Source organism: Erpetoichthys calabaricus, chromosome 12 (genome assembly GCF_900747795.2).
Source record: "Erpetoichthys calabaricus chromosome 12, fErpCal1.3, whole genome shotgun sequence".
Lineage (NCBI taxonomy): Eukaryota > Metazoa > Chordata > Cladistia > Polypteriformes > Polypteridae > Erpetoichthys > Erpetoichthys calabaricus.
Window position 1 is genome coordinate 50269969 of NC_041405.2, and position 25878 is coordinate 50295846.

General features: G+C 40.8%; 2 protein-coding genes across 15 annotated transcripts in view; both read left to right on the forward strand.

Annotated features, from left to right (window-relative positions):
* Positions 1 to 25878, forward strand: part of yipf6 (Yip1 domain family, member 6) — a 798052-nt gene that overhangs the window by 116458 nt on the left and 655716 nt on the right. The gene's annotated exons all lie outside the window — the stretch shown is intronic.
* Positions 1 to 25878, forward strand: part of stard8 (StAR-related lipid transfer (START) domain containing 8) — a 113224-nt gene that overhangs the window by 74555 nt on the left and 12791 nt on the right. Inside the window, exon 1 of one of the 5 annotated variants that reach the window (XM_028815502.2) lies at positions 7356 to 7603. The exons of the other annotated variants lie outside the window; for them this stretch is intronic. Within the exon in view, the coding sequence (XP_028671335.2) occupies positions 7501 to 7603 (103 nt within the window). The 5' untranslated portion in view covers positions 7356 to 7500. Of the gene's footprint in view, positions 1 to 7355; positions 7604 to 25878 lie in introns of those variants that run through there. 5 annotated transcript variants of the gene reach the window in all.

The window sequence follows — 25878 nt, forward strand, 5'->3', positions numbered from 1 at the left end:
AAATAAAAATAAAAAGAGGAATAACCGTGAAGGTCAATCATCACCCTGAAAGCGGATAATAGACATCACTTAGTATGTGTGTACCAAATGTCAGGTCAATACGTCAAACGGTTTGCGAGCTACAGGTGATTTAAAATCCTCGACAGACAGACAGCCACAGTAGCGTATTATATATAAAGATGGTGCTGCTGATGGCGTATAATACTTTTGTCTTAATTTTAATTTACTTTTTTAAGATTCAGAACCCTTGATTATTTTCTTAACCTGCTCCCAAACAATAATTGATTCAAAGCCAGCTAAAAATGACTAGCTAACTTGATGCAATTTGTCTTTATGTGTCTTCTCATATATTAGCTGTTTCAGTAAAACTACTTTAAAAAATAAACAGTGATCTGTTCTGGTCTACAAAACATTTTAGTAGTGCTCTCAGAAAAAAGAAAATCATCAGTGTTGTAAATGTCTCATACAGCAGAATAAGAGCAATTAAAAACCATTGAATTAAATAACATGTTTTATTAACAGTGAGTATCGGCTTTTATTTGAGAAATTGTTTTGAGCAAAAAATGGTGGCCTTCTAGGAACTGAGCTTTAGACCCCCAGGTTAGTTTGTCCTCCGTTGGCGCACTTGGTAGCTCATTATGGTATGGAGAAAAAAAAACTAGGGCTGTCGAAATCGATTATTTAAGTAATCGACTATTCTACTGATTATTCTATCGAGTAATCGGATAAGAAATACTTTTGCTTTATTTAAGAACAGTAGTAAATACACAAAAGAGCAAATAAGACATCTCTCTTAAAATGAACAGCTAAATGATTTCCTTTTTAGGAAAAAACATATTTTTATTGTTTAAATTGCATACAATAAAATGTGTCAAAACTAAACCCATTTTGTGCATTTAAATGCCACATTACTTTCTGGGTTTTAAAGAAAACATTGTCTGGAACACAAAAACAAATAAATACAAAAAATAATGTATCAGTTACAAAGTACACTAAAAAAGGTATACATACAGCCTAAAACTAAGGCATAAATTATGAATAATAATAATAACACCTAAAATTGCCTTTAAGTTGTGCAACTTAACTTTCAGAACTACAATTTTCAACCTAAATACAGGTCAGTCATAACATGGGCCTTTTCTGTCTTCTTGGAAGGCTTACTGGCATTTGTAGGAGGCAAACAAAGAGAGAGTTGTGCTTCAGTCGAATCCCCTGGATAACGTAGATATGGTGTGTGTTTGTATGCGTAAGCCTTTAAAGGTGCACGCGGTGGCTGAAATGAAGAAATGTGAGCATATCAACATGCACAGAACTCAGGCTTGCTGCAGAAAAGAGACACTCTGATGGCGTGGATGTTGCTGGAATACACACAAATGGCTTTGTAGACTTTGCCAGTGTTGGATAGTGTAATGCATTTGTTTTCTCTCTCTTTCTCCATTTTACAATCTGCACCTTCAAATCACATCTTCACATCATGTATCCACAGCATAAGCGCCTGGTGTGGCAGTAATAATCATCTCTGCAAAATGTGCTGAGCTCTCTGAGGTGTAGTTAAATGGATTAAATGAAGCTTCAATGCAAAGAATTTGCTGCAATGATTTTTAGTAATCGAATTACTTAAGGGGCGGCACAGTGACGCATATAGTAGTGCTGCTGCCTTGCAGTTAAAAGACCTGGGTTCGCTTCCCAGGTCCTCCCTGCGTGGAGTTTGCATGTTCTCCCCGTGTCTCCTTGGGTTTCCTCCCACAGTCCAAAGACATGCAGGTTGGGTGCATTGGCGATCCTAAATTGTCTCTAATGTGTGCTTGGTGTGTGGGTGTGGTGTGTGTGCGCGCCCTGAGGTGGGCTGGCACCCTGCCCGGGGTTTATTTCCTGCCTTGTGCCCTGCGTTGGCTGGGATTGGCTCCAGCAGACCCCCATGCCCCTGTAGTTAGAATATTGCGGGTTGGATAATGGATGGATGAATTACTTAAGTTTCATGAGGAATCGTTTCAGCCCTAAACAAAACAAGTAAAGGTTCTGAACCTTAAGAAGCAAGTCAAAACATTAAGGCTCAATTCACAACTGTGCCAATGTAGGGTTTGCCTATTAATGCTTGTGAATTGTTCTGCAAGAAAAAAAAAAGCTAATCATATGAATGTGTTTTTGTGTGTCTAGAATGGAAAATATGCAGCATGACACATTTTGTGAAAATGGACTCCTCCAGAGTGAAGTACTGTATGTCTCATTAGGAGCTGTAAGTGGTTACTAATTAAGAAAATGGCTGGAATGACACCGTTAGCCACTGTGGTCCTCCAGGTTCTGCACTTGATAACCCTGTAGTCATTACTGCCCTATCAATTAGCATTGTAAATGGAATATGCAACGGACCTTAGCATTAAAGTGGACAATGAAGGTAGAAATTATTACAGGCTGAAGAACTGGGCTAGAAAATACTGTACAAAGCTAAAGACGTGATCCCCACCACTTACTTGCTGTATGCATCAGAGTCCAACCTGTGTAAACTCTGCTGCATTTCACATGTACAGTATATTCCTCAGATGTTTCCATTTACATTTCACGCTTAAATGTGTGCTTCTTCTGCCTTAAGCACTTCATAGATGAGCATATTTACGAGGACACAGTAAGGGTTTAATCAGAATGGAGTGAGAAGTTTAAAAGCCCTAACTTCCTGAAGGTGACCGCAAAGGCTATATTTTGATTCAGTTTTAATGTTTTTCTCAGATTTCCTGTTAATTTGTATAAACAGTTAGGGTAACAGACATTGTTAATGAAGTTAACACTAAGGCGTACATAAGTGCAGTCAAATGTAAAAAGACATCTCAGGCACACAATTGCCATGGATCTGAATTTGAATGTAGCCAATCCAATGTCCGACATGTAGTGTATGATGAGACTGTGCTTTATGGGTTGGTTTTGGGGTGGACTGATTATTAGTGTGGGATTGTGTTTGTATTGTAATCTTTATGGTTAGGATGAGTCTTTAGTAAATGTTAAATGTGCTGGAAGATTAGAGTGAACATGCTGATTAGGATTGGTGTTTTAGTTAAAGTGAGCCAAAGCCTTAGGAAGCAATGAACAAGTTTGTGTTTGCTCTGAAATACTAAGCATCAACCTGTGGTTTTGGGTGATTAATAACATTAAATAACATTGGTTATTTCAGGTCCATTGTTTAATAGAAGACTGTTGGATGCTCTTGAAAACTGGAATGCATGTTTTAAATAGGTTAGTTTTGATAGTTAGAATTATGATGAATAATGTGTTGGTTAATATTGGCTTGCGGTTTAGGGTGAGTCTTTTAGGTAAGCCTGTTAGGAGTTTTCTATTATTTACTGTAAATATGTTGGTTGGAATAGGCATATTGATTACGGTGAAACAGGATTAGAAAAACTTAGTGTAGGTTTGCTTTGTAAGCAAGTTAGGTTAGGATACGTCTGGGGTTAATGGCAGATCTGTTAGATGAGTTGAGGAATTGAGCTGAGCACACTGATTTTGGTGACTGTGTTTGTTAGAAGAATCCTGCAGTTGTCAGTGAGATTATTAGATGATGAGGAAGACAGCTGGGAGTAGTGTGTGTAGAGCAGGGGTGTCCAACTCCTGTCCTGCTGGGCCGCAGTGGCTGCAGGTTTTCATTCTAACCCTTTTCCTAATCAGTGACCAGTTTTCCCTGACACATAACGTCTTTTCCCTTCATTTTATTAGACCTGTTTTTAAGGATTCAGTCCTCTGAATTGATTTGTTTCTTCATTAAATGGCAGCCAAACAGAAATGAGATGTGAAACGAGCCAACAGATGACCAGCTAAACTGGAACATCAAACTTCAGCCAATTTCACTCCCAACTGGTTTCTTAATGAGTTGCCAATTCTTGCTGTTAATTAAAGCCATTATTGAACATCATGACTAGTTGCTGCTCTCATTCTGCCATAGCAGGCAGGCTGTTGATTTTCTGTCTTTTCTAAGACCACCAACATTTTGGTGACCTGAGCAGACCAACATGATCGAGACCTTCACCTTTCTTTATTTTCAGGTTAGTGGGTCATGTGGTGCCTTGTTTTGTGTCTCATTATTGTTTGGCTGCTCATTAAGATAAAAGAAACAACTAAGGAATCTGAGTCATGTCAATTTAAACGAAGGCAAAACAAGTTAAATCAGCAGCAAAAACGGCTCACTAATTAAGAAGATGGTTAGAATGAAAACCTGCAGCCACTGTGGCCCACCAGGACCGGAGTTGGACACCCCCGGTGTAGAGTGAACATTTTAATTGGACATATTTTTGGTTAGGGTACATCTGAAAATTGCAATGGCTTTGCAGGTTAGCATTGGCTTGTGATTTAGAGGAAATATGTTAATTAAAGCAAATCTGTCTTTGGATGAGCATACATTTCAGGATAACTAGAAAGCCTACGATAAAACTGTGATTTAAGATAACATTTGACAACTAAATATTTTGTTTAGAATAATGTTGATGTTTAGATTTGGCTTGTTTATTAAATCTTTGTGGTTTAGGGTTAGTATGTCAGCTGAAACCAAACCTATGGCTTAAAATGAGTTAGCCAGGTGTTGGTTAGGAGTAGTCTTGGTCCTGCAGACTCCCCATATACAAAACCTGCAGGTTTAGACCATATCGGACAGAGTGTGCAGCACAACTCCTGGTACCAGCTTTGCTCTTGGCATGTATGGACTGCTGCAACTGGCATGTGTCATCAGGCCGCTGCAGGGGATCCAAAATGCAGTGACCTGTCTGGTGGTCAACCAGCCAAGGCGGACGCATGTCACTCCCCTTTTCAGATCACTACATTGGCTCCCTGCAGCAGCAGCTATTAAGTTCAAATCCTTGATGCTTACCTACAGAGTAGTCAGTGGGTCAGCATTTATATATATATGGGGACACTTAAGAGTTTCTATGCTCCTTCTCAACCACTCGGGTGTGCTGATGAACAGGGTCTGGTGATGCCATCTCTGTGCGGCATCAAATCTGAAACTAGACTCTAGCTGGTGGAACGAGCTGCCTACCTCTGTTCAAAATTCTGATTCTCTCAATGTCTTTAAGAGGCATTTGAAGACTTTCTTGTGTAGTGAATTTCTGTCGAACTGTGGGGTGTTGTAACCTAGGAATTGTAATTCACTTGTACTTTATTCAGAGCTCTTCTCTTGAGATGATCAATTTTGTAACCTTGTCCTGTAATATTTGTTCCCAAGCAGACCCCCAGACTGATGTTTACTTGATTTTGTTGACCTCTTTTGTAAGTTACTTTGGATAAAAGCATCCCCTAAGCAAATACTTTTAAATTAAAATGTAAACAAGGCCCCAGGTGTGTTTACAGCCAGGATAGGGTAAACGCAGAAGCTGGTTTGCTTTGTTTGGTCTCCTTTGAAGACAATTCTAGAGTATATTGACTGTTGAGGGTATTTTGTGGTGGCCACATGGGTGTCTAATGTGGGAGTACTACAAGTCTGCCTTCTTCTCATTTTAGGCCCCGTCCACTCTGCTATGGTTTTGTTTAAAAATGCAGACATTAGTCTCTGTTTCTGCCTTCTGTCTACACGACCCTGGTGTTTCCAACCACCAAAAACAGACTTTTGTAAAACGCTCTTCAGTGCCATATAGCCATATACTTAGGAAAGTGGAGCTTTAGAGTATTAATATGGACAGGTGAAAACACAGACTCTAATCGCACTCCGATTTGTTTGTGTTTATTACTTAGCTCTTCCTTCCCTGATTGGATTCTTATTACAACGTCTCATTCCCTGATTGGTCGTCCCTCTCAGAAGAAAAACATGCACCAAGCAAAGAAGAGTGCCTGTTGTGTGCCTTACATATATGTATCTACGTTGTGTTTTGTGCCGTTTGAATGCTGCATTCATGTGCAAAAGGTAAATAATTTACAGGTCACTACAGTTTTGAAATGTGTCTCGTGGCTGGAAGTTACTACCACTCCTTCAAGCATTTTTCCGCTCGATGCATGCATGCCCAGTGTAGGTGAATGTCTATGTCATATGTGTTTTCTGTCATTGTAGTGTGAGTGGAGATGCATTTGCAAATTATGTGAAAACACTAGTATGGATGGAAAAACTGTTTATTTTGAATGAAAACATAGTAGTGTGGACATAGCCTAAGACATGGTAGAAGTTTGTGACCAAGATTTAATGTGTTTATATAGATGGAATTTTAGAGAGAGTGCATCTTTTGCTGTTTCATGTTAATATAATTAAGTGTGAAAAGTAAGTTTAAGAGAATATTAGTTAGAGATAGAAGTTCTAGATGTTAAACGTTCAAATTCTATAGTACTAGGGTGTTGTACCGTGTTAGCTTACATCTTGCCTGAAGAAGGGGCCTGAGTTGCCTCGAAAGCTTGCATATTGTAATCTTTTTAGTTAGCCAATAAAAGGTGTCATTTTGCTCGGCTTTTCTCTACATACAAATTCTATAAAGAATAAGGAGGTTTGTTTTGGCTGAAGGTGCCTGTATATTTAGAATATATAAAGGCTTTTAGAATACTTGTGTTCGATGAAAATTAAACCTTTATTTATGGACACCGGAAGGATTTATGTGGACTCTGTAGGGAAAAAAAAAGTCTTAGTGGTGGCTGAAGTGGATATCCTGCTGTCTTCAGAAGTTGCGGGAGGTGACGCTGGAAAAACTTGGCTATTAGTTAATGAGCAAGCCAGATGGAGTGCCTGGTCTCTATTGGTCTATGAGCCTCTTATGTTCTGGTGAGTGGGCACAGAGGCTCGTCTGTATTACCAGCCTTTAATCTCGCCATATGCAAGGCAGGATGTTGTGTCACGTGGCAGGAGAGTCCCATTGCTCACCCCAAGAGTCAGTTAATGAACATAGGATTCAGGGAGGTCAGAGGTTGGGCTGCTTCTTGTTGCTAGTGCTTGTGCGGTTTACAATAAACTGAGGCCTGTGCCTCGTCAGGTCAAATTGGGAGTCCTGTGCCTGTGCGTGTGCATTAAGAGATCACCACCAACCCCCATCCCGAACTTATTTGATTTACAGCCTGTGACCTCAGCAAACCTCTCCTAAGTCCTGAATTAGATCTGATAGCTTCCTTTTTATGTTTGTATTTATTTATTTATTTATTTATGTATTTTAGTTTTTCCTTCCTTAATGCCTCGAATTATTACATAGTTAAAAACTTGGAGCCATGTATGTGGCTCTTTTCCCAAAAGAGAGATGGAAGCAATTTTGCCAAGATGATGGCTGTAGAGATGGGAGGAAATTGATGACCTTTACCCTTCTGTTTAATTTCCCATAATGAGGGGTGGGAAAATGAATGTGTGTGTTTGGGAAGTCAGTGGCAGCAGCATCCTGCACGGAGTCTGCTTTAGGCCCAAGTCGGCGCTGCGTCTTCTTTTATCCTTCCTCCTTCAAGTAAGCATGCCATGGAATCCTCCTGGGATCTAGCGAGCCATCCAAAAGAAATTTAAGAATGCCGGCCACACAGCTTGCGCTTCATCCTGCTGCTTGAATACAAGGGATGACCCAACACTGAATGGAGAACAGCAGTCTAGAACGAGGTAGCTTTGGAGTGGACCAACAGTGGGTCTTTGTGACAGCAGAACAGAAAATGAGTGCATCATTCCTGCATCTGATAGGTGAGAGTTTTCATTCTGTTTAGAGCAGTTGCCTGTCTCAGTAAATGTGTACTAATTATGGGGATGCACACCTTACTGATCTTCTGTGGTGTTTCGAGACCCTGACAGATCTGTGCCTTTAGACGTGACTAGAGCAGACTAAGTAGGTCTGGGGTGGGAGGCCTCTTGCAGCAAAACAAAGCTTTGGCTAATCCTCTGGTAGTACGCCATATAAATTAAATATTGATGGAACAAGATTACTCCTACAGGTACACTGAGACAGATATAACTTAATCCATTTGAAATTGTTATGCAGTTGTGTAGGCTAAAGAAATATTGTAAGAGTTATTAGGCTTTCAAAGATTAACAGCCATATTTACTGGTGTATAAGTTTATTAACAGTAGTCAAGTCAGTAAGACATGAAATGCATGGGAAATACTGAAAGGATCTGCAGTTTGACTAAAGTTTTGGGGAATGTGCTTAAAAATGCAGACCAGATCAACAGCCCTGTTTGGCGATTCCAGCACACAGGAGTTGAGTGATGAAAGATACGTTAACTGTCAGGGATGATCTTTTCTCTTCACCTTGGACAACTTAACATTTTGAAATGTTGTCCCTGTGGCTATTGACACTGTGAAGGCGATGGAAGTAAATAGTTAACTTGGCCATCTCCCAGAGTGGATATGAAACAATAGACCTCAAACATGCCAAATACACAATGGCCTTTATTTATGGTGTAGCCAGGCCATCTCTGAGCGGATATTCGTCAAGACCGTCAACTCATATCCTCCTTTCTCACTGGAGATTGGCCTCGGGTGCCTAATTAGCTCAGTGGCCATTGGAAGATCCTCATTTCATTGCCTGTGTCTCCTACTGGCTGGAGATTAGTGCCATGTTTAATGGATTTTGTTATTTTGAGCTCTAAGGTAACCAAAGCTCAGTCCTGTCCAGTTCTGTTCTGTAGATGCTGCCGGCTGAACCTTTAGGAGATGGTCTGCATAGCCTGAAAACAGAAAGTGCTAGGGGAGGACTTAACAGGAAAGGTTCTTTTGATTTCTTCAAAGGGTGTTTTGCTGCGTGGTTCAACTGTATTGCTACTACTTACTTTAGCGTCAGGGTGACCATATCACTGATTAAATTGGATATCTCAGGTAATAATTCAGCTAGGCCGACCGACCTTGCTGTTGTAGTGGTATAAAGGTGTCAGCTGTGGGATTGGTGAAGGGAATGTGCTGACAATTGCAGATAGATAACAGGGTTGTGAGTATTAGTGTGTGTGCATGCATGACAGTTGAGCATGAGTGTGTATATATGTATAGGTTTTAATCCAAATTTTAATTAAGGTTATCACAGTGAAAGCCACATCCTGGATTTAAATCAGATGCTTGGTTATGGTCAGCATACAGTTTGTAGATTCTCCTCAAGTTCTGTCATCATGTACTCTGGTCTTCTGTCACATCTAAAGAAAACGAGTGTGAAATTGACTGCCAAGTCTAAATTGTGTACTAATCAATGTCTCTGTGAGAGAGCCCAACAAGGGAAAAAAAACCTTGTCCAGGATTAGCTCCTTACTTGTGCCTGATACTGCTGGCATAGTCGCTGGCATCTGTGACCCTCAATAGGATTAAGTGAGTTAGAAAATGTTATGTAAGTTTACTGAGTTTCTTTTAATAATACTGGGCCTGATCTACTCCTTTAAGTCAGAGGAGAGTGCCACTTTGTACACACACACCAGCTCTCCTATTATCTTATTACAAGGGGGGCTCTGCCCCCTGCTCGCTTCGCTCGCCTACCCCCGGTGTTGGGTATCCTGAAATACATTAGTTGAGCTCATTCGTCTTGGAGCCGTGCCCGCCTTGCTTGCGGCATTTCAGACGCGCGTTGTAGGCACCTGTGTTCATTGATTTTATCCAGCCGGGCTCGTGTTTGTATATCCGTCAGTCGAGCTCGTTCGTTTTGAACCCGTGCCTGCTTTGCTTCCGCAGTTTCAGACGCGCGTTGCAGGTGCCTGCATTCATTGATCTTATCTAGGTGGGCTCGTGTTTGTATCGTTGAGCTGTATTGTGTTTGAATTCAGTGTAAAGCGTTCAGCGGTTTGTACAATCCTAAGCAGCACATTATTCCTAACTTCACTCCGCAGTAGTGCCACTCACAATATGGCGGTGACGCCTGCGCCTTCCCTAGTAGTGCCACTCACTTTGTGGACCTGTGGGGCCACCGTAGCCTCTTCCGTTTGAATCTGAGCTGCAGCGCAGAATCCTCTTTTTTGTATGGCCGTGTCGTTAGTCGTTAGCTATGGGCGCGTTGTTGCTTCATTTCTCATTCACGTCAGTTGAGCTCTTTCGTTTTTGGGCCGTGACTCCTTCATTCGCGGTGGATAAGACTTCGCGTGCGGTTTATGAGACGCGCGCTGTACGCGCCTGCGCAGTACGTCTCATGGTCCCATCGCCGTGTACCTACGTCCATGCCATCCGGTTTACCATTCTTGGTTAGTAATATGGATTGATGTGTGCTTTCCGTTGTTGAATTTGACAGTATGTTCCGTATTGTACAGTGAACACTATATAGTCATGTGCCCAGCCGTACTGCCCACCATGTTGAGGCCATTCACACTTATGGCCCAGCGTCATAAGCAAACAGAAGGGTAATAATGTTCAAGAAATTTAAAATTTCTCATTTAAAGATTTACCAATGTTGATTCTTGTCCTAGAGTGTGTATATAAACATAGAGAACTCCAGTCTCTGTATTACAACTTGCCTGAAGAAGGGGCCTGAGTTGCCTTGAAAGCTTGCATATTGTAATCTTTTTAGTTAGCCAATAAAAGGTGTCATTTTGCTTGGCTTTTCTGTACATTCATAATGGCTAACACGATACAACACCCTAGTACTACAAAACCAGCTGCTAAAGACAGCAAAGGCCTAATTGTATATCACAGAGCTCCGGTATCAGTCAATAAGTGTGCGCACAAAAAGGCAACCTTCAAAAGGGTGACCTCAATTGGGCGCGGCGAATAAAAGCGCACATAAATAAAAGCGATCTTCTAAAGTGCGACCTCAATTGAGCGCCGAATAAAGGCGCGCGTAAATAAAGGCGAGCTTCAAAAGGGCGACCTCAATTGAGCGCCGAATAACTGCGTGCATAAATAAAGCAGTGCTTCAAAAGGGTGACGTCAATTGGGCGCAGCGAATAAAGGCAAACGCAACAAAATTATTACAGAAAATTTATTAGATAAAGGCAATGATTGAACGTATAAAAAGGTGAAAGCAAGAATATTAAAACATCCAATTAATTAATGCATGAACTTCTAACGAACTACTTCTAACGAACTATTTCTAAAGCTCTCTATATTTCGTTGTTTTCAAAATTACAGAAAATTAGATTAAGGCAATGACATTTTTGGTATGACAGCGAGACGAACATTTTCCAATCTTATATTCAGTGCATTTCCAGATGTGTTTCCCATTGATAGTTTTCTCCTTTCTGAATGTGTAGCCTTCGACTATGAGTAGATCTGCACCTTTGTTGCTCTTCACATATTCCAGAGCCATTTCAACTAAATTATCTATGAACACCTTTATTTGCGCGCGCATTTATTCGGCACTCAATTGAGGTCGCCTTTTTGAAGATCGCTTTTATTTATGTGCGCTTTTATTCTCCGCGCCCAATTGAGGTCGCCCTTTTGAAGGTCGCCTTTTTGTGCGTGCCCTTATTGAATAGAACCCAGAGTTCCAGTCCTCAGGGCACTCACTGGACATGCCACACATTATTTTTTTTGAAGTCGAGCTTTCTGCAGCTGGCACATTTTTTTTTTTTGGTTCTTATGTGTGCAGATTTTTTTTTTCTTCCATCAAGAAGATTGAAATGTCTTGTAATTAGTAATAGAACTTTCATTATTATTATTATTATTATTTTACTGGGTCTTATATGTTTTCTGACTCCTGGAGAGCCCTTTAAGGTTTCTGATTGGTTCTCCTCCATGTGTCTAATTCTTACACGTTTCGACCCTTCACTTACACAGGCCTAGCATGCGGCTGCCAAGACGTGTTCTAGTCCGCACTAGCAACTAAAGAGTGCATACCGGTCACACACACCAGAGCCACAGAGCCTCAGTTGCAGTGACCTGTATACTTCGTGACCGACATGTGGCCAAATGGGAGCCGTAAGTTGGCGTGTGATTCTTTAGGAATACATTGGATTGGACTGATTGTTGTATATGAGAAATGTCCAGCACTGACTTTGTAGTTAAAAGTCTAACTGCCAGAAAGTATTTAGTGTGTGTGTGTATCTATGAAAATTGGGAAAAGGAGAGTAAGTGTACCTTTGTACACATGGAAGCGCAAAATATTGCTTGAGATATGAAGTGACAATGTTATGCATCCATAATGTTAGGCTTACATGGATATGAGCGTGGCAGGCTATGATCTTACTCGTCAGGAGGGTTCAGCCGAGGATTTGTTCAGATGTTGCAACTTCACAGGGATGATCTAAAGCAGGGGGTCCTTAACCTGAGGTCCATGGACCCCCAAGGGTTTCAGGGGGTCTGTGAGGGTCAGATAAAAACGAACATTTATATTCACTATACAGCCTGGTACTGTTGATTTAGAGTAGATGTAGTAATGGTGGTAGAAAACGTAGTAGTAGTAGTAGTAGATCTGTTTGAATTTGCACAAGAGGATTGTAATGAGTGGCCATTACTTTTTGCATAAAAAAGGAGTGTTTTTAATTTAAACTTTAATAATACTTTGTGTATGTCATATATGTATAAGACAATCAAATCTCAATAAATGCATGCAATGAATACAATGTACCTTAAAGTTGTGTTTATGTGAATATTTCTGGGAAAAGGGGGTCCATAGTTTTCATCACATTCTTAAAGCGGTCCGTGACTCTATAAAGGTTAAGAATCACTTATTCTAAAGGATGTATTTCAGTGAGCGCTCGTGATTCTGATATTTAATAGTTGCTAAGTTTAGGGCCTTTGACTGTTAAATTTATCCCCCCCCCCCAAGCCCCCTGTCATTGAGATGTAGGAGGTTTCTCTTTGATAGTCTCAGCGTGACTTGCGTCAAATAAACCACTTCCTTTTTCCATAAGAAAAGCAAAAAAAAATAACATCTGCCCAAGAGAAGCACATCATGTAAATGTTGACGTTTGTGTGCGGCTGCCTTCTCATCCCAGGTGGGTGCTGTGTATCTGGGGGCTTGTACTGTGTATCTGAGAGGGGCACATGCTGGATCCTTAAACTTTTCAGCAGTATACACAATCTCTGTTTCAAAGTGACTCTTTTTCTTCATCTTTATCAGTTTATGTGGCTTTATTCAAACTTGAGATAAGTTTCAGAACGACCAAGGGAGCCTGTTGCTGCATGCAGATAGTCTGATGTGTAGAAAGAAGCTCAAAATGACTGAAAACAGTTTGAACACTTGGCTAATAAATGGGCTTCACCTTGAGGTCAGGGTGTCTGGCCTTTGTGAATGTCAGTGCCACGCCAGGGACGTTTGTAGAAGTGGTGGGATTGGCTGCAATTTCCCCAAACTTTTCCATGCGTAGTGCTGTGCCCATTACCTCAGAAAAAGCCTTACATGTTAGAGTGCCCCCAGAGCTGGAGCGGTGCCTACTGGATCGATCTCCTCATTTACTGTAACTCCATAGGTAGCACCACAGCTCGCATGCATATACCAGGTCTTCTCTACCATACGGGGTTTGTCTAGTTTGGCTTTTTCTTGAGGAGAAGGACTCTGTTTACCCCATGGTTGAGATATTTTTGGATTTCCTTTTGGCACTAGGACTGCTTCGCTGGTTTCCTAATCCTCCTGCCTCAAAAGTGTCAGAGACTTGCGGATGTTGAGAATATTGTTGCCATCAGCCTGCCTTTTCATTTATTTCTTTTTCTATTTTCTGCATAAAATTTGCCAACATGCCGCGCGAAGCTGCTTTCTGAATTGTCCCTGATTGTCCTTTTAGCGTATTGTGAAAGGTCCATTTTAGTAAGCAAGAGACTGATGTCAAAGCTGAAACAGAATCTGCTGCTGCAGCAGTCTGTGACTGGAATGGTATAGACTGGTAGACATGAAGAGAATTGAGAGGTTCAGATTTAAATTAACAAGTAAGGGGTAGAGTGGAGTAGGTTTATCTGAAAATATGCTTACGGTGGAGATGGCAGAAAGAAGAAACAGCAGCAAAGAGAGAGAGAAATAACAAGAGTAATAACTGTGGGTGCTGAAGTGGGCAGCTGTGTTGTCCAAGGCTGGTTCTTGCTGCGTGTTCATCTCCACATGGAATAGTATAATAAAAAAATGAAGAATTCAGAGGTTTCAGGGTAAGGTCACATGGTAATTATTGTTGATCATGGCATCAGAGAGAGGCAACCTTTATCATGGTCAGATAGACAAATAAAATGTTTCATTGTACTCAAGACAATGAAATTGAACTTGAAAGGAGATGAATTCAAGTACGTCATGTAGGTAAGCATGGAATTATCTTTTTTGACACGCATTATTGGTGTGGGTCCTTATTGCAAAACTGGAACCAGTCCTTCCCCCAGTTTGACCAGTCTTCTTCCCTGTCAAGCTTTTATGGCTAATAAGTGTAACTTGCAAAAGAACATCACCAAACCCACTACAAGCCATCCTCGTGCCGCTGGTCCTGATATATCAACGTTTTTCCAAGCACCAAGTTGAACGGATGTGGTTACTCGGCACCAGTATCAGCAATTTGACAGTGAAATCCTGGCTTGGACTTGAAGCAGACATTGACTTTAACTGGCCCTTTGCATGGGCCAATATTTATAATGAGGTCACTTTCCCTAAAAACATATGCCACTCCCGAAGTGGAAACAGAATGCCTGGGAAGAGCAGGAGGAGCTGAGACGCATGGGCATTTTTGAAGAAGGATTTAATTGCAGCCTATGACAGAAACCTCCCTGTGAACAAGGCTCGGCAGATTCTATTTTCATCTTGTTCCTGGCGAGGAGCTGCATGCGTCGTATAAAACGGACTGGAGACACCACTGTCCTGCAGTCCTCAGACAGTGCCATTGCCTGGTCTTCTGGCATTCAGGCCACTTGCCATTACATGAAGCTCACGGTACACCTCTCCATAGTCCGAAGACATCTGTCTAGCTTGTGGGGTCCAAAGGAATCTGTTTAATTTTTTCCAAATTTCATTTTTTTAATATGTTTACAGAACTACATCAACACAAGCAATGAAAAAATGTCAGCTTGTTGTCTTTTTATTGAATTTGTATTATAAGTGTATAAGTAACATATGTTCACATTTTCAGTAACGGCAGGGAGGAAATGTGAACATAATATCCAGATGATACAAGGACAGATAATTCAGAATGTTTAATATATTGACACATTTTTGTTGCAATCTCCCACAAATCTCCAAATGCCAAGCATTTCCTTATTTATATCTAAAATCCATTTTTACTGTATGTGTCGGTTCCATTCTCTGCATCCCAAAAATCATCGTACATTATATGCATCATGTCCCCTTCTGCCTTGGGACAAATTGGACAACACAAGAAGAACGCCTCAGTCCATTTTGTTCCCAGTGTCTGCTGAGAGTGGTAGTTTATCATTGGCAGAAAGGCATTGTTGAGACTCCGCGTTCACTCAGTGGCCTTGGTGATGGTGCACCCATCCTAATTCCTGCAGGTCATGTAAGTACAAAGCAGGTAGTCCACTCCAGTAATTCCTTGGATGTTGGCACTGTCATCTTGTTCACCCATTGACAAACATTTCAAGTAGCATTCTTGTAGTACTAGGGTGTTGTACCATGTTAGCCATTATGAATGGAGTGAGAAGTCACGCACAATGACACCTTTTATTGGCTAACTAAAAAAATTACAATATGCTGTCGCGGCAACTTGGGCCCCTTGTTCAGGTTCTTCTGATTACATCTGCCTCAAGAAGACATTTAGAGAAGGCTGGATGATTTGTGTTTGCTCATGATAATGTTGGCGTTTGTCTGATAAACAACGTCAGATTGTATGATTGGGAATATGTGGCATGGCTTGGGTGGTATAGCATGCCTCTGCCTAAATGTGTGGGCATTGTCTGCTGTTTTTTGCCTTGCCACAGCAATCCATGTTTTTGGCGCTGCCACATCTTTTTAATACAGCTGTTTAACATACATTGGACTCCAATGGTTAGGAATGTTACTGGGCCCACTGGAAGATCGTAACAATAAAATGAAGTGTGCCATGGGGATTGTTGTAACAAGATACACTCAAACGTGGCATTAAAATGGCCAACTAGGGGAGAATTTCTTGTGCTTCCCCGGCCCAAATGCAGACTAGAATGTGCAAATTAATCCAGGGCTGTGGAGTCGGTAGATAAATCATCTTAGTTTCCGGTAGTTCTGACCCCGACTCCTCTGTATTTAATATGCAAATGTATTTTCCATGTTGATTGAATGAAGACAACATACACGTCATTTAACCACAGAACTACTGGCTAGGAAGCTGACTCTCTACTGTATTGGCCAGTTTAAATTTTAAACAAAAGACAAGAACCCCTGAACACACATCAGGCCATAGTACACACCTCCACCTACATCATTACACTTGTTTATACTCAGATTAACTTGTTAAACACATTATATCTGAAATAAAATGAAAACACTTTTTGTAATGTACCATAATCCAGATTACAATATGTGAATGTCAGGTTGTAGAATAGCTCAGCTGAACTTCACACTAGTAGTAACACAACTATGCACTGGGCTTTATTCTTACATCAGAGAAGTACTTAATTAAGACTATTGTTTGTGAAATTTTGAACTTGCTGTATTTTTTTTCATTACAATTTAAATTTATTAGGAGATCGGAGTTGGTACATTTCTTCCAACTCCAACCCCAATTCCAGGTACCCAAAATTGTCTCCGACTCCACAGCCCTCTGTGCAAGTTGTGACTGGGAATTACTGGTTCAAAGGGAATATTGGCGGCTCTTAATCACAGTCAGGAATGGGTGTCATGTGCTTGCCCGTGCCCCTAGAGACACATGCTAATCCATTTGGACATTGAGGGGCATCTATCATTTTACAGGCATGCCACTTGTTGCACTAAGACGTTTGTTGAGAGAGCTCAGCACCGCAGGTTCAGCTAGCATGCTGAATGTCTCAGAAAACTTGGAAATCGGCTGATGGTTGATCAGGTACTTAAGGTTACTGTTTTATGTCTCAAGCATTGTTTTGCTCATCCCAGTATCCTGAAAGTCACCTGGAGGAAGCATGGAGGTTTTTGTTCATTAATTATCATCTACCACACAATATCAAGAATTGAATTATTGTCAATATTTCCAAAATGCGTAAAATTAAAGGTTTATTATTTTTCGACTGAATTTCCAGCCTCTGCCCTGATAATGAGTACTGAATTGTGACAATCAAGAGATCCCCATGGTTGTCAGTTGTTTTGTTCCTATTGTCACTTATTCTTACTAGATGTTATCTCTCACAGTTGCCAAAAATATCCACTTCTGCGTCCCTGTTCTCCCTCTGAATAAACTGTGAAGGAGGGATGAGGTGGTAGGGCTGTTTCACTCATACACACATGCCAGCCCAGTTTAACTTTGCAATCAACCCAGTAGCAGCTCTTTGGATTGTGGGTGGAAACTCCTCTGAACACAAGGAGAACGTGCAAACTGCACCCAAAAATGTGAACCTTGGGTCCATGCAGTGTCAATCTGCAATACTGGCCTCTGAAACACTCAAGCCAAAAAAATAAACATAGAAGTAATTGCTCAAGTGAAAAATAAATATACACATTTCTAAATAAAGGTATATTCTAGAATCCGGTGACTTCAATCTGCTGAGGTTTCCTGTTCTACACTCAGGCTGACAGCGCCAGGACTAGCAGCCAATGAAATGACAATGTTGATGCCATGTGTTCCGTCGTTGTGTGTCCAAACAGAACAGAAGCAGCGTTGTGGTTCACATACAGGATGTGTCTGCTTTCTGTGATTCTCATTGTTTCTTGCTAATACAATATTTCTTCATTGGCTGGCTAGATTTGCTAGGTCATCTTTACCACATGGTTGCCCCGTCTGTTACAAAAATGTGACGACGAACACTGCTTTTATTACAAGGCCACAGTAAGCACGGTAAACTACTTGTGGACTCCTGCACAGTGGGCCACTGGTGGGATTTGAATTCATCACTTTGCAGTCCCATCCCTTGGCCACTGTCCTGTACTGGTCAATAGTGTTTCATGAAGGCAGGTCCCTAGTCTGCTATCTTGTTGACTGGGATGTTCTGATCAGGTTTTTTAAGGCTCATACAGATCACCGATTTCACGTTACTTAATTCTGATACCGATTCCGTTTTTTTAATATTTTTTTTCTTTTGCCCATTTAAAAAAAAATTACACTAAGCTCCAGTATAACCAGATGTCCTATATTAACTGTCCATTTTTTATTAGCAAAGTGAAATGTTGTAATCTTATTGTTCATGGACCATAAAAATACTAAAATAAATAAAATCTCCTTATTAATATGTACTTAAACTTATAAAATATGTACATATATCTTCGTGGCTGTCTGTTTGTCTGTCCAGGATTTTAAATCTCCTGTACCTTGTAAACCGTTTCACCCATTGACCTGAACTTTGGTACACATATACTACGTGACGTCTATCTGCTTTCAGGTGATGATTGACCTCCAAAGTTATTCCTCTTTTTATTTTTATTTTATTGTAGAATCAACTCTCAGCAGTGCGGCACATGTGCATGAGCGTCATTCTCATCCCTACCACCTTCGCCGTCACTTCCTCTTCATATCTTACATCACTCTTGAGGCAGATTGAAGACTTAAGTGCCAGCTTAAGTAAAAATTTAAAGAAAACGTACTAAGTAATTGCAACACAAACACAGACTTAATCAGTTTTAACACGAAAAGATGCCGATGAAAAAAGAGAAGAAGCGGGCCGCTAGTGTGGAGAAAAGAAGAGATGCTCAGGAAGCAGAAGTCTCATTTATATAGTCCTTGATCCGGAAGTGCTTCTGTCCCTCTGTCCGTGTGATTCACCAGCACTTCCGGCTCAGATGGAGACTTGTATTTTCTTCAGCCCGAAAATACTTCTGTCCTTCCGTTCCCATGACTTGGGAGTACTTCCGGGCTATATGGGAAATAAAAATCCCTGTGTCTCCCTGCAACGTCACCTGATGGCACCCACAGTACCCAGCAGGGCTGTGAAGCCAAACTCCATCTCCCATAGTGCCCTGCGGGAATCCGGGGCACTGCTAAGCTGCAGGGAAGTCACCATCTAGTGTCCTTGGTGTGTCGGCCGGGTTTAGCTGCCAGCCGTCCATTACACAGACCTGTGGTTAGTCAGTACAGGCTGCTATAGGTTGGTAAGGTCAGTAGTAAACGTATTAGCAGAGAGGCACAGAGTCTTGAAAACAATTTGAATATTCTCAGGTGTAAATCTTACCTGAATGAGCAGAGGTTTATGTTAAGTGAGACCAGGCCTTTTCAATAAGTTAGCTCATCAAGCTGTAAATAATGGTTAATTCCCTTAGTTTGAAGAGCGTAATGTTTTGTTGAGGCCATTCACTTTAAGATAGCTTCTTCTCTCTTTATCATCCCTTACGTCCAGATAATGTCAATTTAAGAGTCTGAGGTCCCAGATGGTGCCGCTTTCAACAAAGCTAATTCAGTGCTGTCCAAAATTTCAATTGCATTTGAAAGAAAAAACTTTCTAACATGTATGAGATTTTCTTTAAACCAGCTCCCATCTGTGTCTCATCTTCAAGCTGATGACATTATTTTAAAATAACAGCTGGCGTACACTATAGCTTCTCACTTTATAAGCAAATATGTCTATTCTTAGTAAAAGATTTAAATGCCTCACTGTTTCCTCTTAGTTTATTCCTGTAGCTGTGGAGTCAGTGAAGTAACAGAACTGGAGAAAGTCCATAGAAATCCTGGCTCCATTTTGTAATATGAAGACCAAAACTGCACATCGTTTTCCAATGAAGCCCTCCCAAGTGTTATGGGTAGCTAAAGTCTAACATGTCTTGTGTTGTGACAAATAACCCATAATCCTGTGTTCCTTTTTAAACACTTCTACACTTTCTCTGGTAGTGAAAAATGGCAAGTTTGCTAAAACTCTAGTCTTCCTCATATGTTGTTTAATTATATCAAATAACGTTGGTTTTGTGTCAATAAGATTTCATATTTGTTTGGATTCAGCTTCAGCTGCCATGTGTGTGCCCATAATGATGATAATGAAATGTTAGGACTGGCATCCTGAGGAGCTAGAAGGGTGGGCTTCTGTTGTGTAATTGGATTTTATCGCGGTCCATCTGTAAGGATTATTATGACTTTAAGGTATCAAGCTGATTCGCCTTCTTTTGTGTATTTTGTAGTTTTATATACCGTATATACTCCTGTATAAGTTGGGTCTTGAAACCCGAAAACGATCATAAAATCAGACCCCGACTTATAAGCCCGTTCAAAAATACAAGACTTCAATTTTTTTTACATCTTCTTGCTTCCTCCAATCTCGCACCAGTTACTCAGACACATCGAATTTTGTTGCAGCAGCGCAGTTACCAATTTCTTTCACCACTTCAACAACTTTTAATTTAAAACCAGCTTCATATTTTCTTCTGATCGTAGATTAGGGATGCTCTTACAATAAAGGCGTATGAGGGTGTGAGATACAAAAAAACACAAATCAGTGCAAAAGTCTCTTCGGAATAGTTCACGTGTTACTGTGTGGTCAGGTAGGCACAATACATAGAAAAAAGGTTGTGTGCTCTGTGGTTACTCTCTCCGGTGGGTGTTGGCATATCATAATCTCTTGGCCCGACAGCGCGAGTTTTCCGCATTCGACTTATATGACTGACATTATAAAATACCGGAAATTATACGATAAAATCCAAGTCCTGACTTATCAGCGGGAGAACTTAAACACGAGTTTATACGGTAATTTCCAGTAACATCAAATCAGTAGTTTTCAACCTGTGAGTTCTGTCTCCCCATTGAGCCAGGTGGTGGGCTGTCATTTTTAATTTTATATTGTAACATAATTAGTTGTATTAACAAAAATCAGAAAAGGTAATGTGTGTTGCTTACATACTCTTGCAAAAATAAATTATTGGGCTTAGGGAGAGTTCACTGAGTGGCAGCTGTTTAACACTAGAATTTACCAGAGCCTACGAAAAAACACGTAGATCCGGCCCACCTTAAATCCGTTCGCACCTCTCCGCCACCGTCTTTTGTCCCATAAATGTGCCGATAAAGACAAGCAGCAAGCAGCCGGCTATTCCATCCCCCCACCGACTTAGAATGTGCACGAACGTCTCCCAGCTCATGCCTTGATTGATTATCTGGGAGTGAAGTGCTGGAGTTTTAGAGTGGAAATAATAGACCGTTATTTGGAACACACGCATTTCATGTGTATTCCGTTTCTACAATAATCTGTGTAAACACATTGTTAAAACAGAAACATTTTTCATATTTTAGTAGTAAATGACAAATTGTAGGCATAAACTATATAATGTATGAAGCCTGAAGTCCAAAGATCAAATAAACACTTTCACAAAAGGTTCAAGGAAAAGACAACAGCTTCCATGGCGTAGCGGTTAGATTTGCTGACTTGTAATCAACAGTCCCCGGTTCGATCCCGACTGCCTCCTATATTTGCCATTTTCAGTAGTGAGCTGCTCTTATTGTTAATATTATACAGTACACACATACACTTGCCTGAACAAGGGGCCTTGAAAGCTTGCACATTATAATCTTTTTAGTTAGCCAATAAAAGGTGTCATTTTGCTTGACTTCCCACTAAATTCTACTTATAAATTTAAATCCGTCAGAGCAGTGTTATTATGTCACTCAGGTGCTTTTTATCAGAAATGTCCACTCTCAAAAATTTGCAGTAATAGCACAAATCAGGATGGAGCAAATACTATACTAGAACAAAATTCAGAGCCAATCCTTTCTCATTTTGAATTTTATGTTTGGCATATGGACCTCTTAAAAGGTAAGAAACAAAGAGTTTATATGTAAGCCAGAAAACATAAAACCAAAGGAAGAAAGTACTTCGGTGAGTACCTGGCGTTAGGGTCCACAAGCATGAGAAATGAAAACTCACCTCAACCCCTCAGTCATACGTGTTAAGTGCATCAAATGAGGCCGTGAAGCCTAACAAGTCAAGTCGTTACCTGGAGACCAAACATGGCGAATGTGCGCCCAAGCTTATCGAGTGTTTTGTGAACAGACATGAAGAAAACTCTTGAATGATCTTCTGTGAGAAGTGAAAAAGTTAAAGCCATTGAAGCATCCAGCTGTACAGCTCACTACAAAAGAAACTGTTGGTGTGGTATTTAGAGATGGAGGTCAGCAAGCAGCTACTGTACATCTCTCTATTATAAAAAAATCCTGCGACAAGACATGATCTTTTGGAGAGAGACACTTTCACGTCCCGCGAGACGGTCAAGTCACGTCATACTTACAACCATTTACAAACAAGACCATGGTCATCTGACCTCTCAGTTGTTGGAATGCTTTTGGCAGACATGCTTCCTGTGCTCTTAGCTCTTAAAACTTTTATACGTTGTAGATGGCACGTCAGCGACTAAGCGAAGAAGAAAGAGCAGCGTGTCGAAAAGAGGTCCCAAAGCAGTAAAGAGAAAAGAATGCAGAGAGATTTAACCACACCCAGAGCTGGAAAAAGACAAAGTAGAATGTTGTAAAGGATTAAAAAATGTTGGCACGATACACCTGCAGAGCAGATTAGAGATAATGGAAGTAGGAAAATTCGAAAGTCTCAAATAAAGGATAGTAAAGATCGCATTACCGCAAACAAACGGAAAATATTACTCAATGAAATAATGGAACAGCGAAAAGAGATCAAATAGTGTTTGAGGATGTTTGGGGGAGAAGAGAGACAAGGCAGTGAGACAAAATGACAGCTGCTGTACAGGCTTTTAAACATTTGAAGCGCCGCACGAAATGCAGATCAAGTGGCACGGCAGCAGCAGCAAGCCAACAGCTAATCGAGCAAAGAGGAGGTAAAAAAAAACAAGTGTATTTGTTTGCCATTGTATCACTGTTTAAGAGGGGGTTTCGAAGGAGCGACCGCGTCTCCTTGGGGTGCGTTCAGCCCCCCTCTTCACAGCGGCGTGTAGTGCTGGTGAGGGGAAGGGGTTGGCGAGCAGCGGGCTAAACCCCTTAGTCTAACATAACTTTCAGATAACACACAAGAATTGACAATATGGCGCAAGGTGTAATTCAGCAGATGTTAACAACAGTGCAACAGAGTCACTTTCATGCATTGAAGTAGGCTAAAGCTATGGAAATTGTCAAGCCTTTCCAAAACTCCTTGTATGTTTGAGGTGTGAGCATGAATATGAAGTGCTCCAAGACCTTGCCTTCTAGAAGTCTTTACCTGTATATTCTACTGAAGCCATTTTGGTGTTTTGAATGAGATATGTCAAGTGGAACAGAATGGTCATAATGTGTGGGAGTAAGCAACAATGGAGCCACCGCAATGAAGAAGTGACACTGTGGGTTCATCGAGTGTCTGGCTAGTGACATCTGTTCAGATAAGTTAACGTTGGAAAGTATTATCAGTCAAGACCGTGTTGGAAGATCTTGTGAGTTTGGTGGGAAGTGCGGTTAAAGTCCTTCAGATATGTTTTATGCGGATATTGTATGCAGTTTCTTTTGCATGTTGAGGTACATTGACTTTCTTGCTAGCAAGGTGCTTCCTGAACTTTCTGAACTGAAAATCTGTAAAAAAAAAAAAAAAAAAAAAAAAAAAAATTGAACTCTCTGGTCAATGCAGCGACTTTAAGTAGCTTGTAAAATTCTTAGACATTTGTAGTCATTTGAATTGAGATTTTTCAAGAAACAAAGGTGTTTTTTTTCATGCCCAAAGTATAACCAAGGCAACAATAAAGAAACTGGATATGTGGACCAAATACATCTAAAAGTCAAAGTACAACTTATTTGAGGATATGTCACATTTTCTGACAAAAGAAGAAATGCAACCACAGACTTGTGGCAGAGTAGAATAACAAGCAGCTGCAAAGACTGAGAGGCAGCTGTGTGCCTACGTCGCTGCTCCAGATGTTCAGTTCAGCTGGGCTGGAAGTCCTCATGTGAACCAATGTGAAGAGGCCCTCAGAAACTGGACAGAGCCATCTTGTGATCCATCTGCTTTAAAACTGACTTCATGCTATGCCTGTGTGTCCAGAGCTGTCAGACAAACCTGTGAGGTCTTTGATGCTCTTCCCGTCAATCTGTGCTTATGAAACTAGAACACTAAATAAGACTAAATAACAAGTGGAATGTTAAACCAGACCTCTTTTTAATGGCTTTACTATTTTTGGTACGATTATCTAGTATTTGGTTTCAGCCAGACAGCAGCAGCACTCTCATTAGTTGAGTCAGAAAGATTTAAGATTTATGTGCGATTTATCAGTGGTGTTGAGTTATTGTGCTGTCACACATTCACTGTATTGAAAATCTATAGGCCAGATTTGTTTTTGGTGAGCTGCTGTCTGAACAACTCCTTCTCCAAATCCTTCAGACGGGTTTGTCAAGATGTGTGTAGGCCTGTTTTCTGTGATTTTTGTTATTTGGGTTTTTAGATCAATCAGGGTGTTTCACTCCTGCTTTGGTCCCGGGGTGCTTCTGTCTTCTGGGAGATGTACAATATATGGCAGGAAACCTCAGGACTATATTATTTATATCTGTTAGGACGTCTTTCTAATCAGAGAGCAGTCCCCGCACTATAACCCATAATTGTGCATTGAGGCCAATTCTTATTCCACCCTGAATCCATTCGTCCATCCAACCATCCTCTAAACCTGCTTATCCTGAGTAAGGCGGCCCAGCAAGTATCAGGCACAAGGCAGGGACAATCTCCAAACAGGGCACTGGTCCATCGCAGGGTGAACACACACACACACACGCTAGGGCCAACTTAGAAACACGCATCAACTACACCAGGGGTCGGCAAAGTCAGGCCTAGAGGGCCGCAGTGGCTGCAGGGTTTTGTTTCCAAGCCAGTTGCTTAATTAGAAAACAATCCTTGCCAAGAATTTAATTTCATGGCTTGTTAGTGGTGGTTAGTGCTTTAACTCTGCCATGTCAAGTCATTCTCACATCCTAGATTTTTTTTTTCCTTTCTAAGGATATCATCCAAATGATTTAAACGGACGACTAATTCTCAGTCCTTCAGTATTTTCTCTTTCTTTCCAAGTATTTGATTTAACCAAATGTTTCACGATGAATGCACACCAGTGTAAATGGAAACCAGCAAGATGTACAACTGCTGCTTTCTTTGGTCTTGTGGTTCATCTTATTGTTAATAAGGAGCAATTGAAAACCAAGAATACAACTGTTTAAGACTAAAGTAAGCAATGAGGGTTCAAAATGTTAACAAGCGAGACAACTCAAATGAAGCAGAAGTGTTACTTGAGTAATAAGTGCTTCTTATTAACTCTTTTAGGGCTAATTTTTTTTTTGTTTCTTTTCTCCCAGGGCTGAATATTTTTCCAAAAACTAACATTTTTTAAAAAAGAACACAAAGCAATTGTTTAACATATCAAATCAACAAAAAATATTTACTTTTGACAAATGTTACTGTCTTGCATGTTGTATGAGCCTGCATACTCTATGATTTCACATACATATCACATACATTTTACACACAAGTCAAGAGTCCGATTCAGCGATAAGACGCTAAATGTCGCCCACGGAGTATTTTGTTTTGCACATTCGCTTTGGTCTCTTGCCAGATGTTGATGCCTGTTAGAGTTTGTTTGCTCTTCGCCACTCGTGCAGGTGCAGCAAATCAAAGTCAAACCAACAAAGCTAACTTTCCTTCCAGCAAAGAGGGTCAAACTAAAACGTAACCGTGAGATTTGTCGACGTTTAAAACAGCTGATTGCTGTCCTCTACCCCTGCATTTCATACGTTGACATCTGGCCTGAAGGAGTCAATCAGTAAAGATTCTTTTTTTTTTTTAAATGAAGAATTTAAATAATGACAAACAGCTGATGTGCGTTTTTTTTTTTTTTTTTTTTAAACTGTGAGTCATGGCCTCTCAGCCTGTCTCCGCACACTTGTGTCTACAGTGGCATGAACCTTCACACACGTCTGCCTCCACCTCCTGAAACACCTCCAGTTCCCCTGAGCTTCTGTCTGTTGTGGGTGGAACTCTGGAATCCTCTGGGATGCCACCTACCTGGAGCACTCTACACAATTCTTTTTAATACAAACTAGGGGGCTTCACTCGCCAACCCCCCGGGCCTGCAGTATGTGCCAGCCACT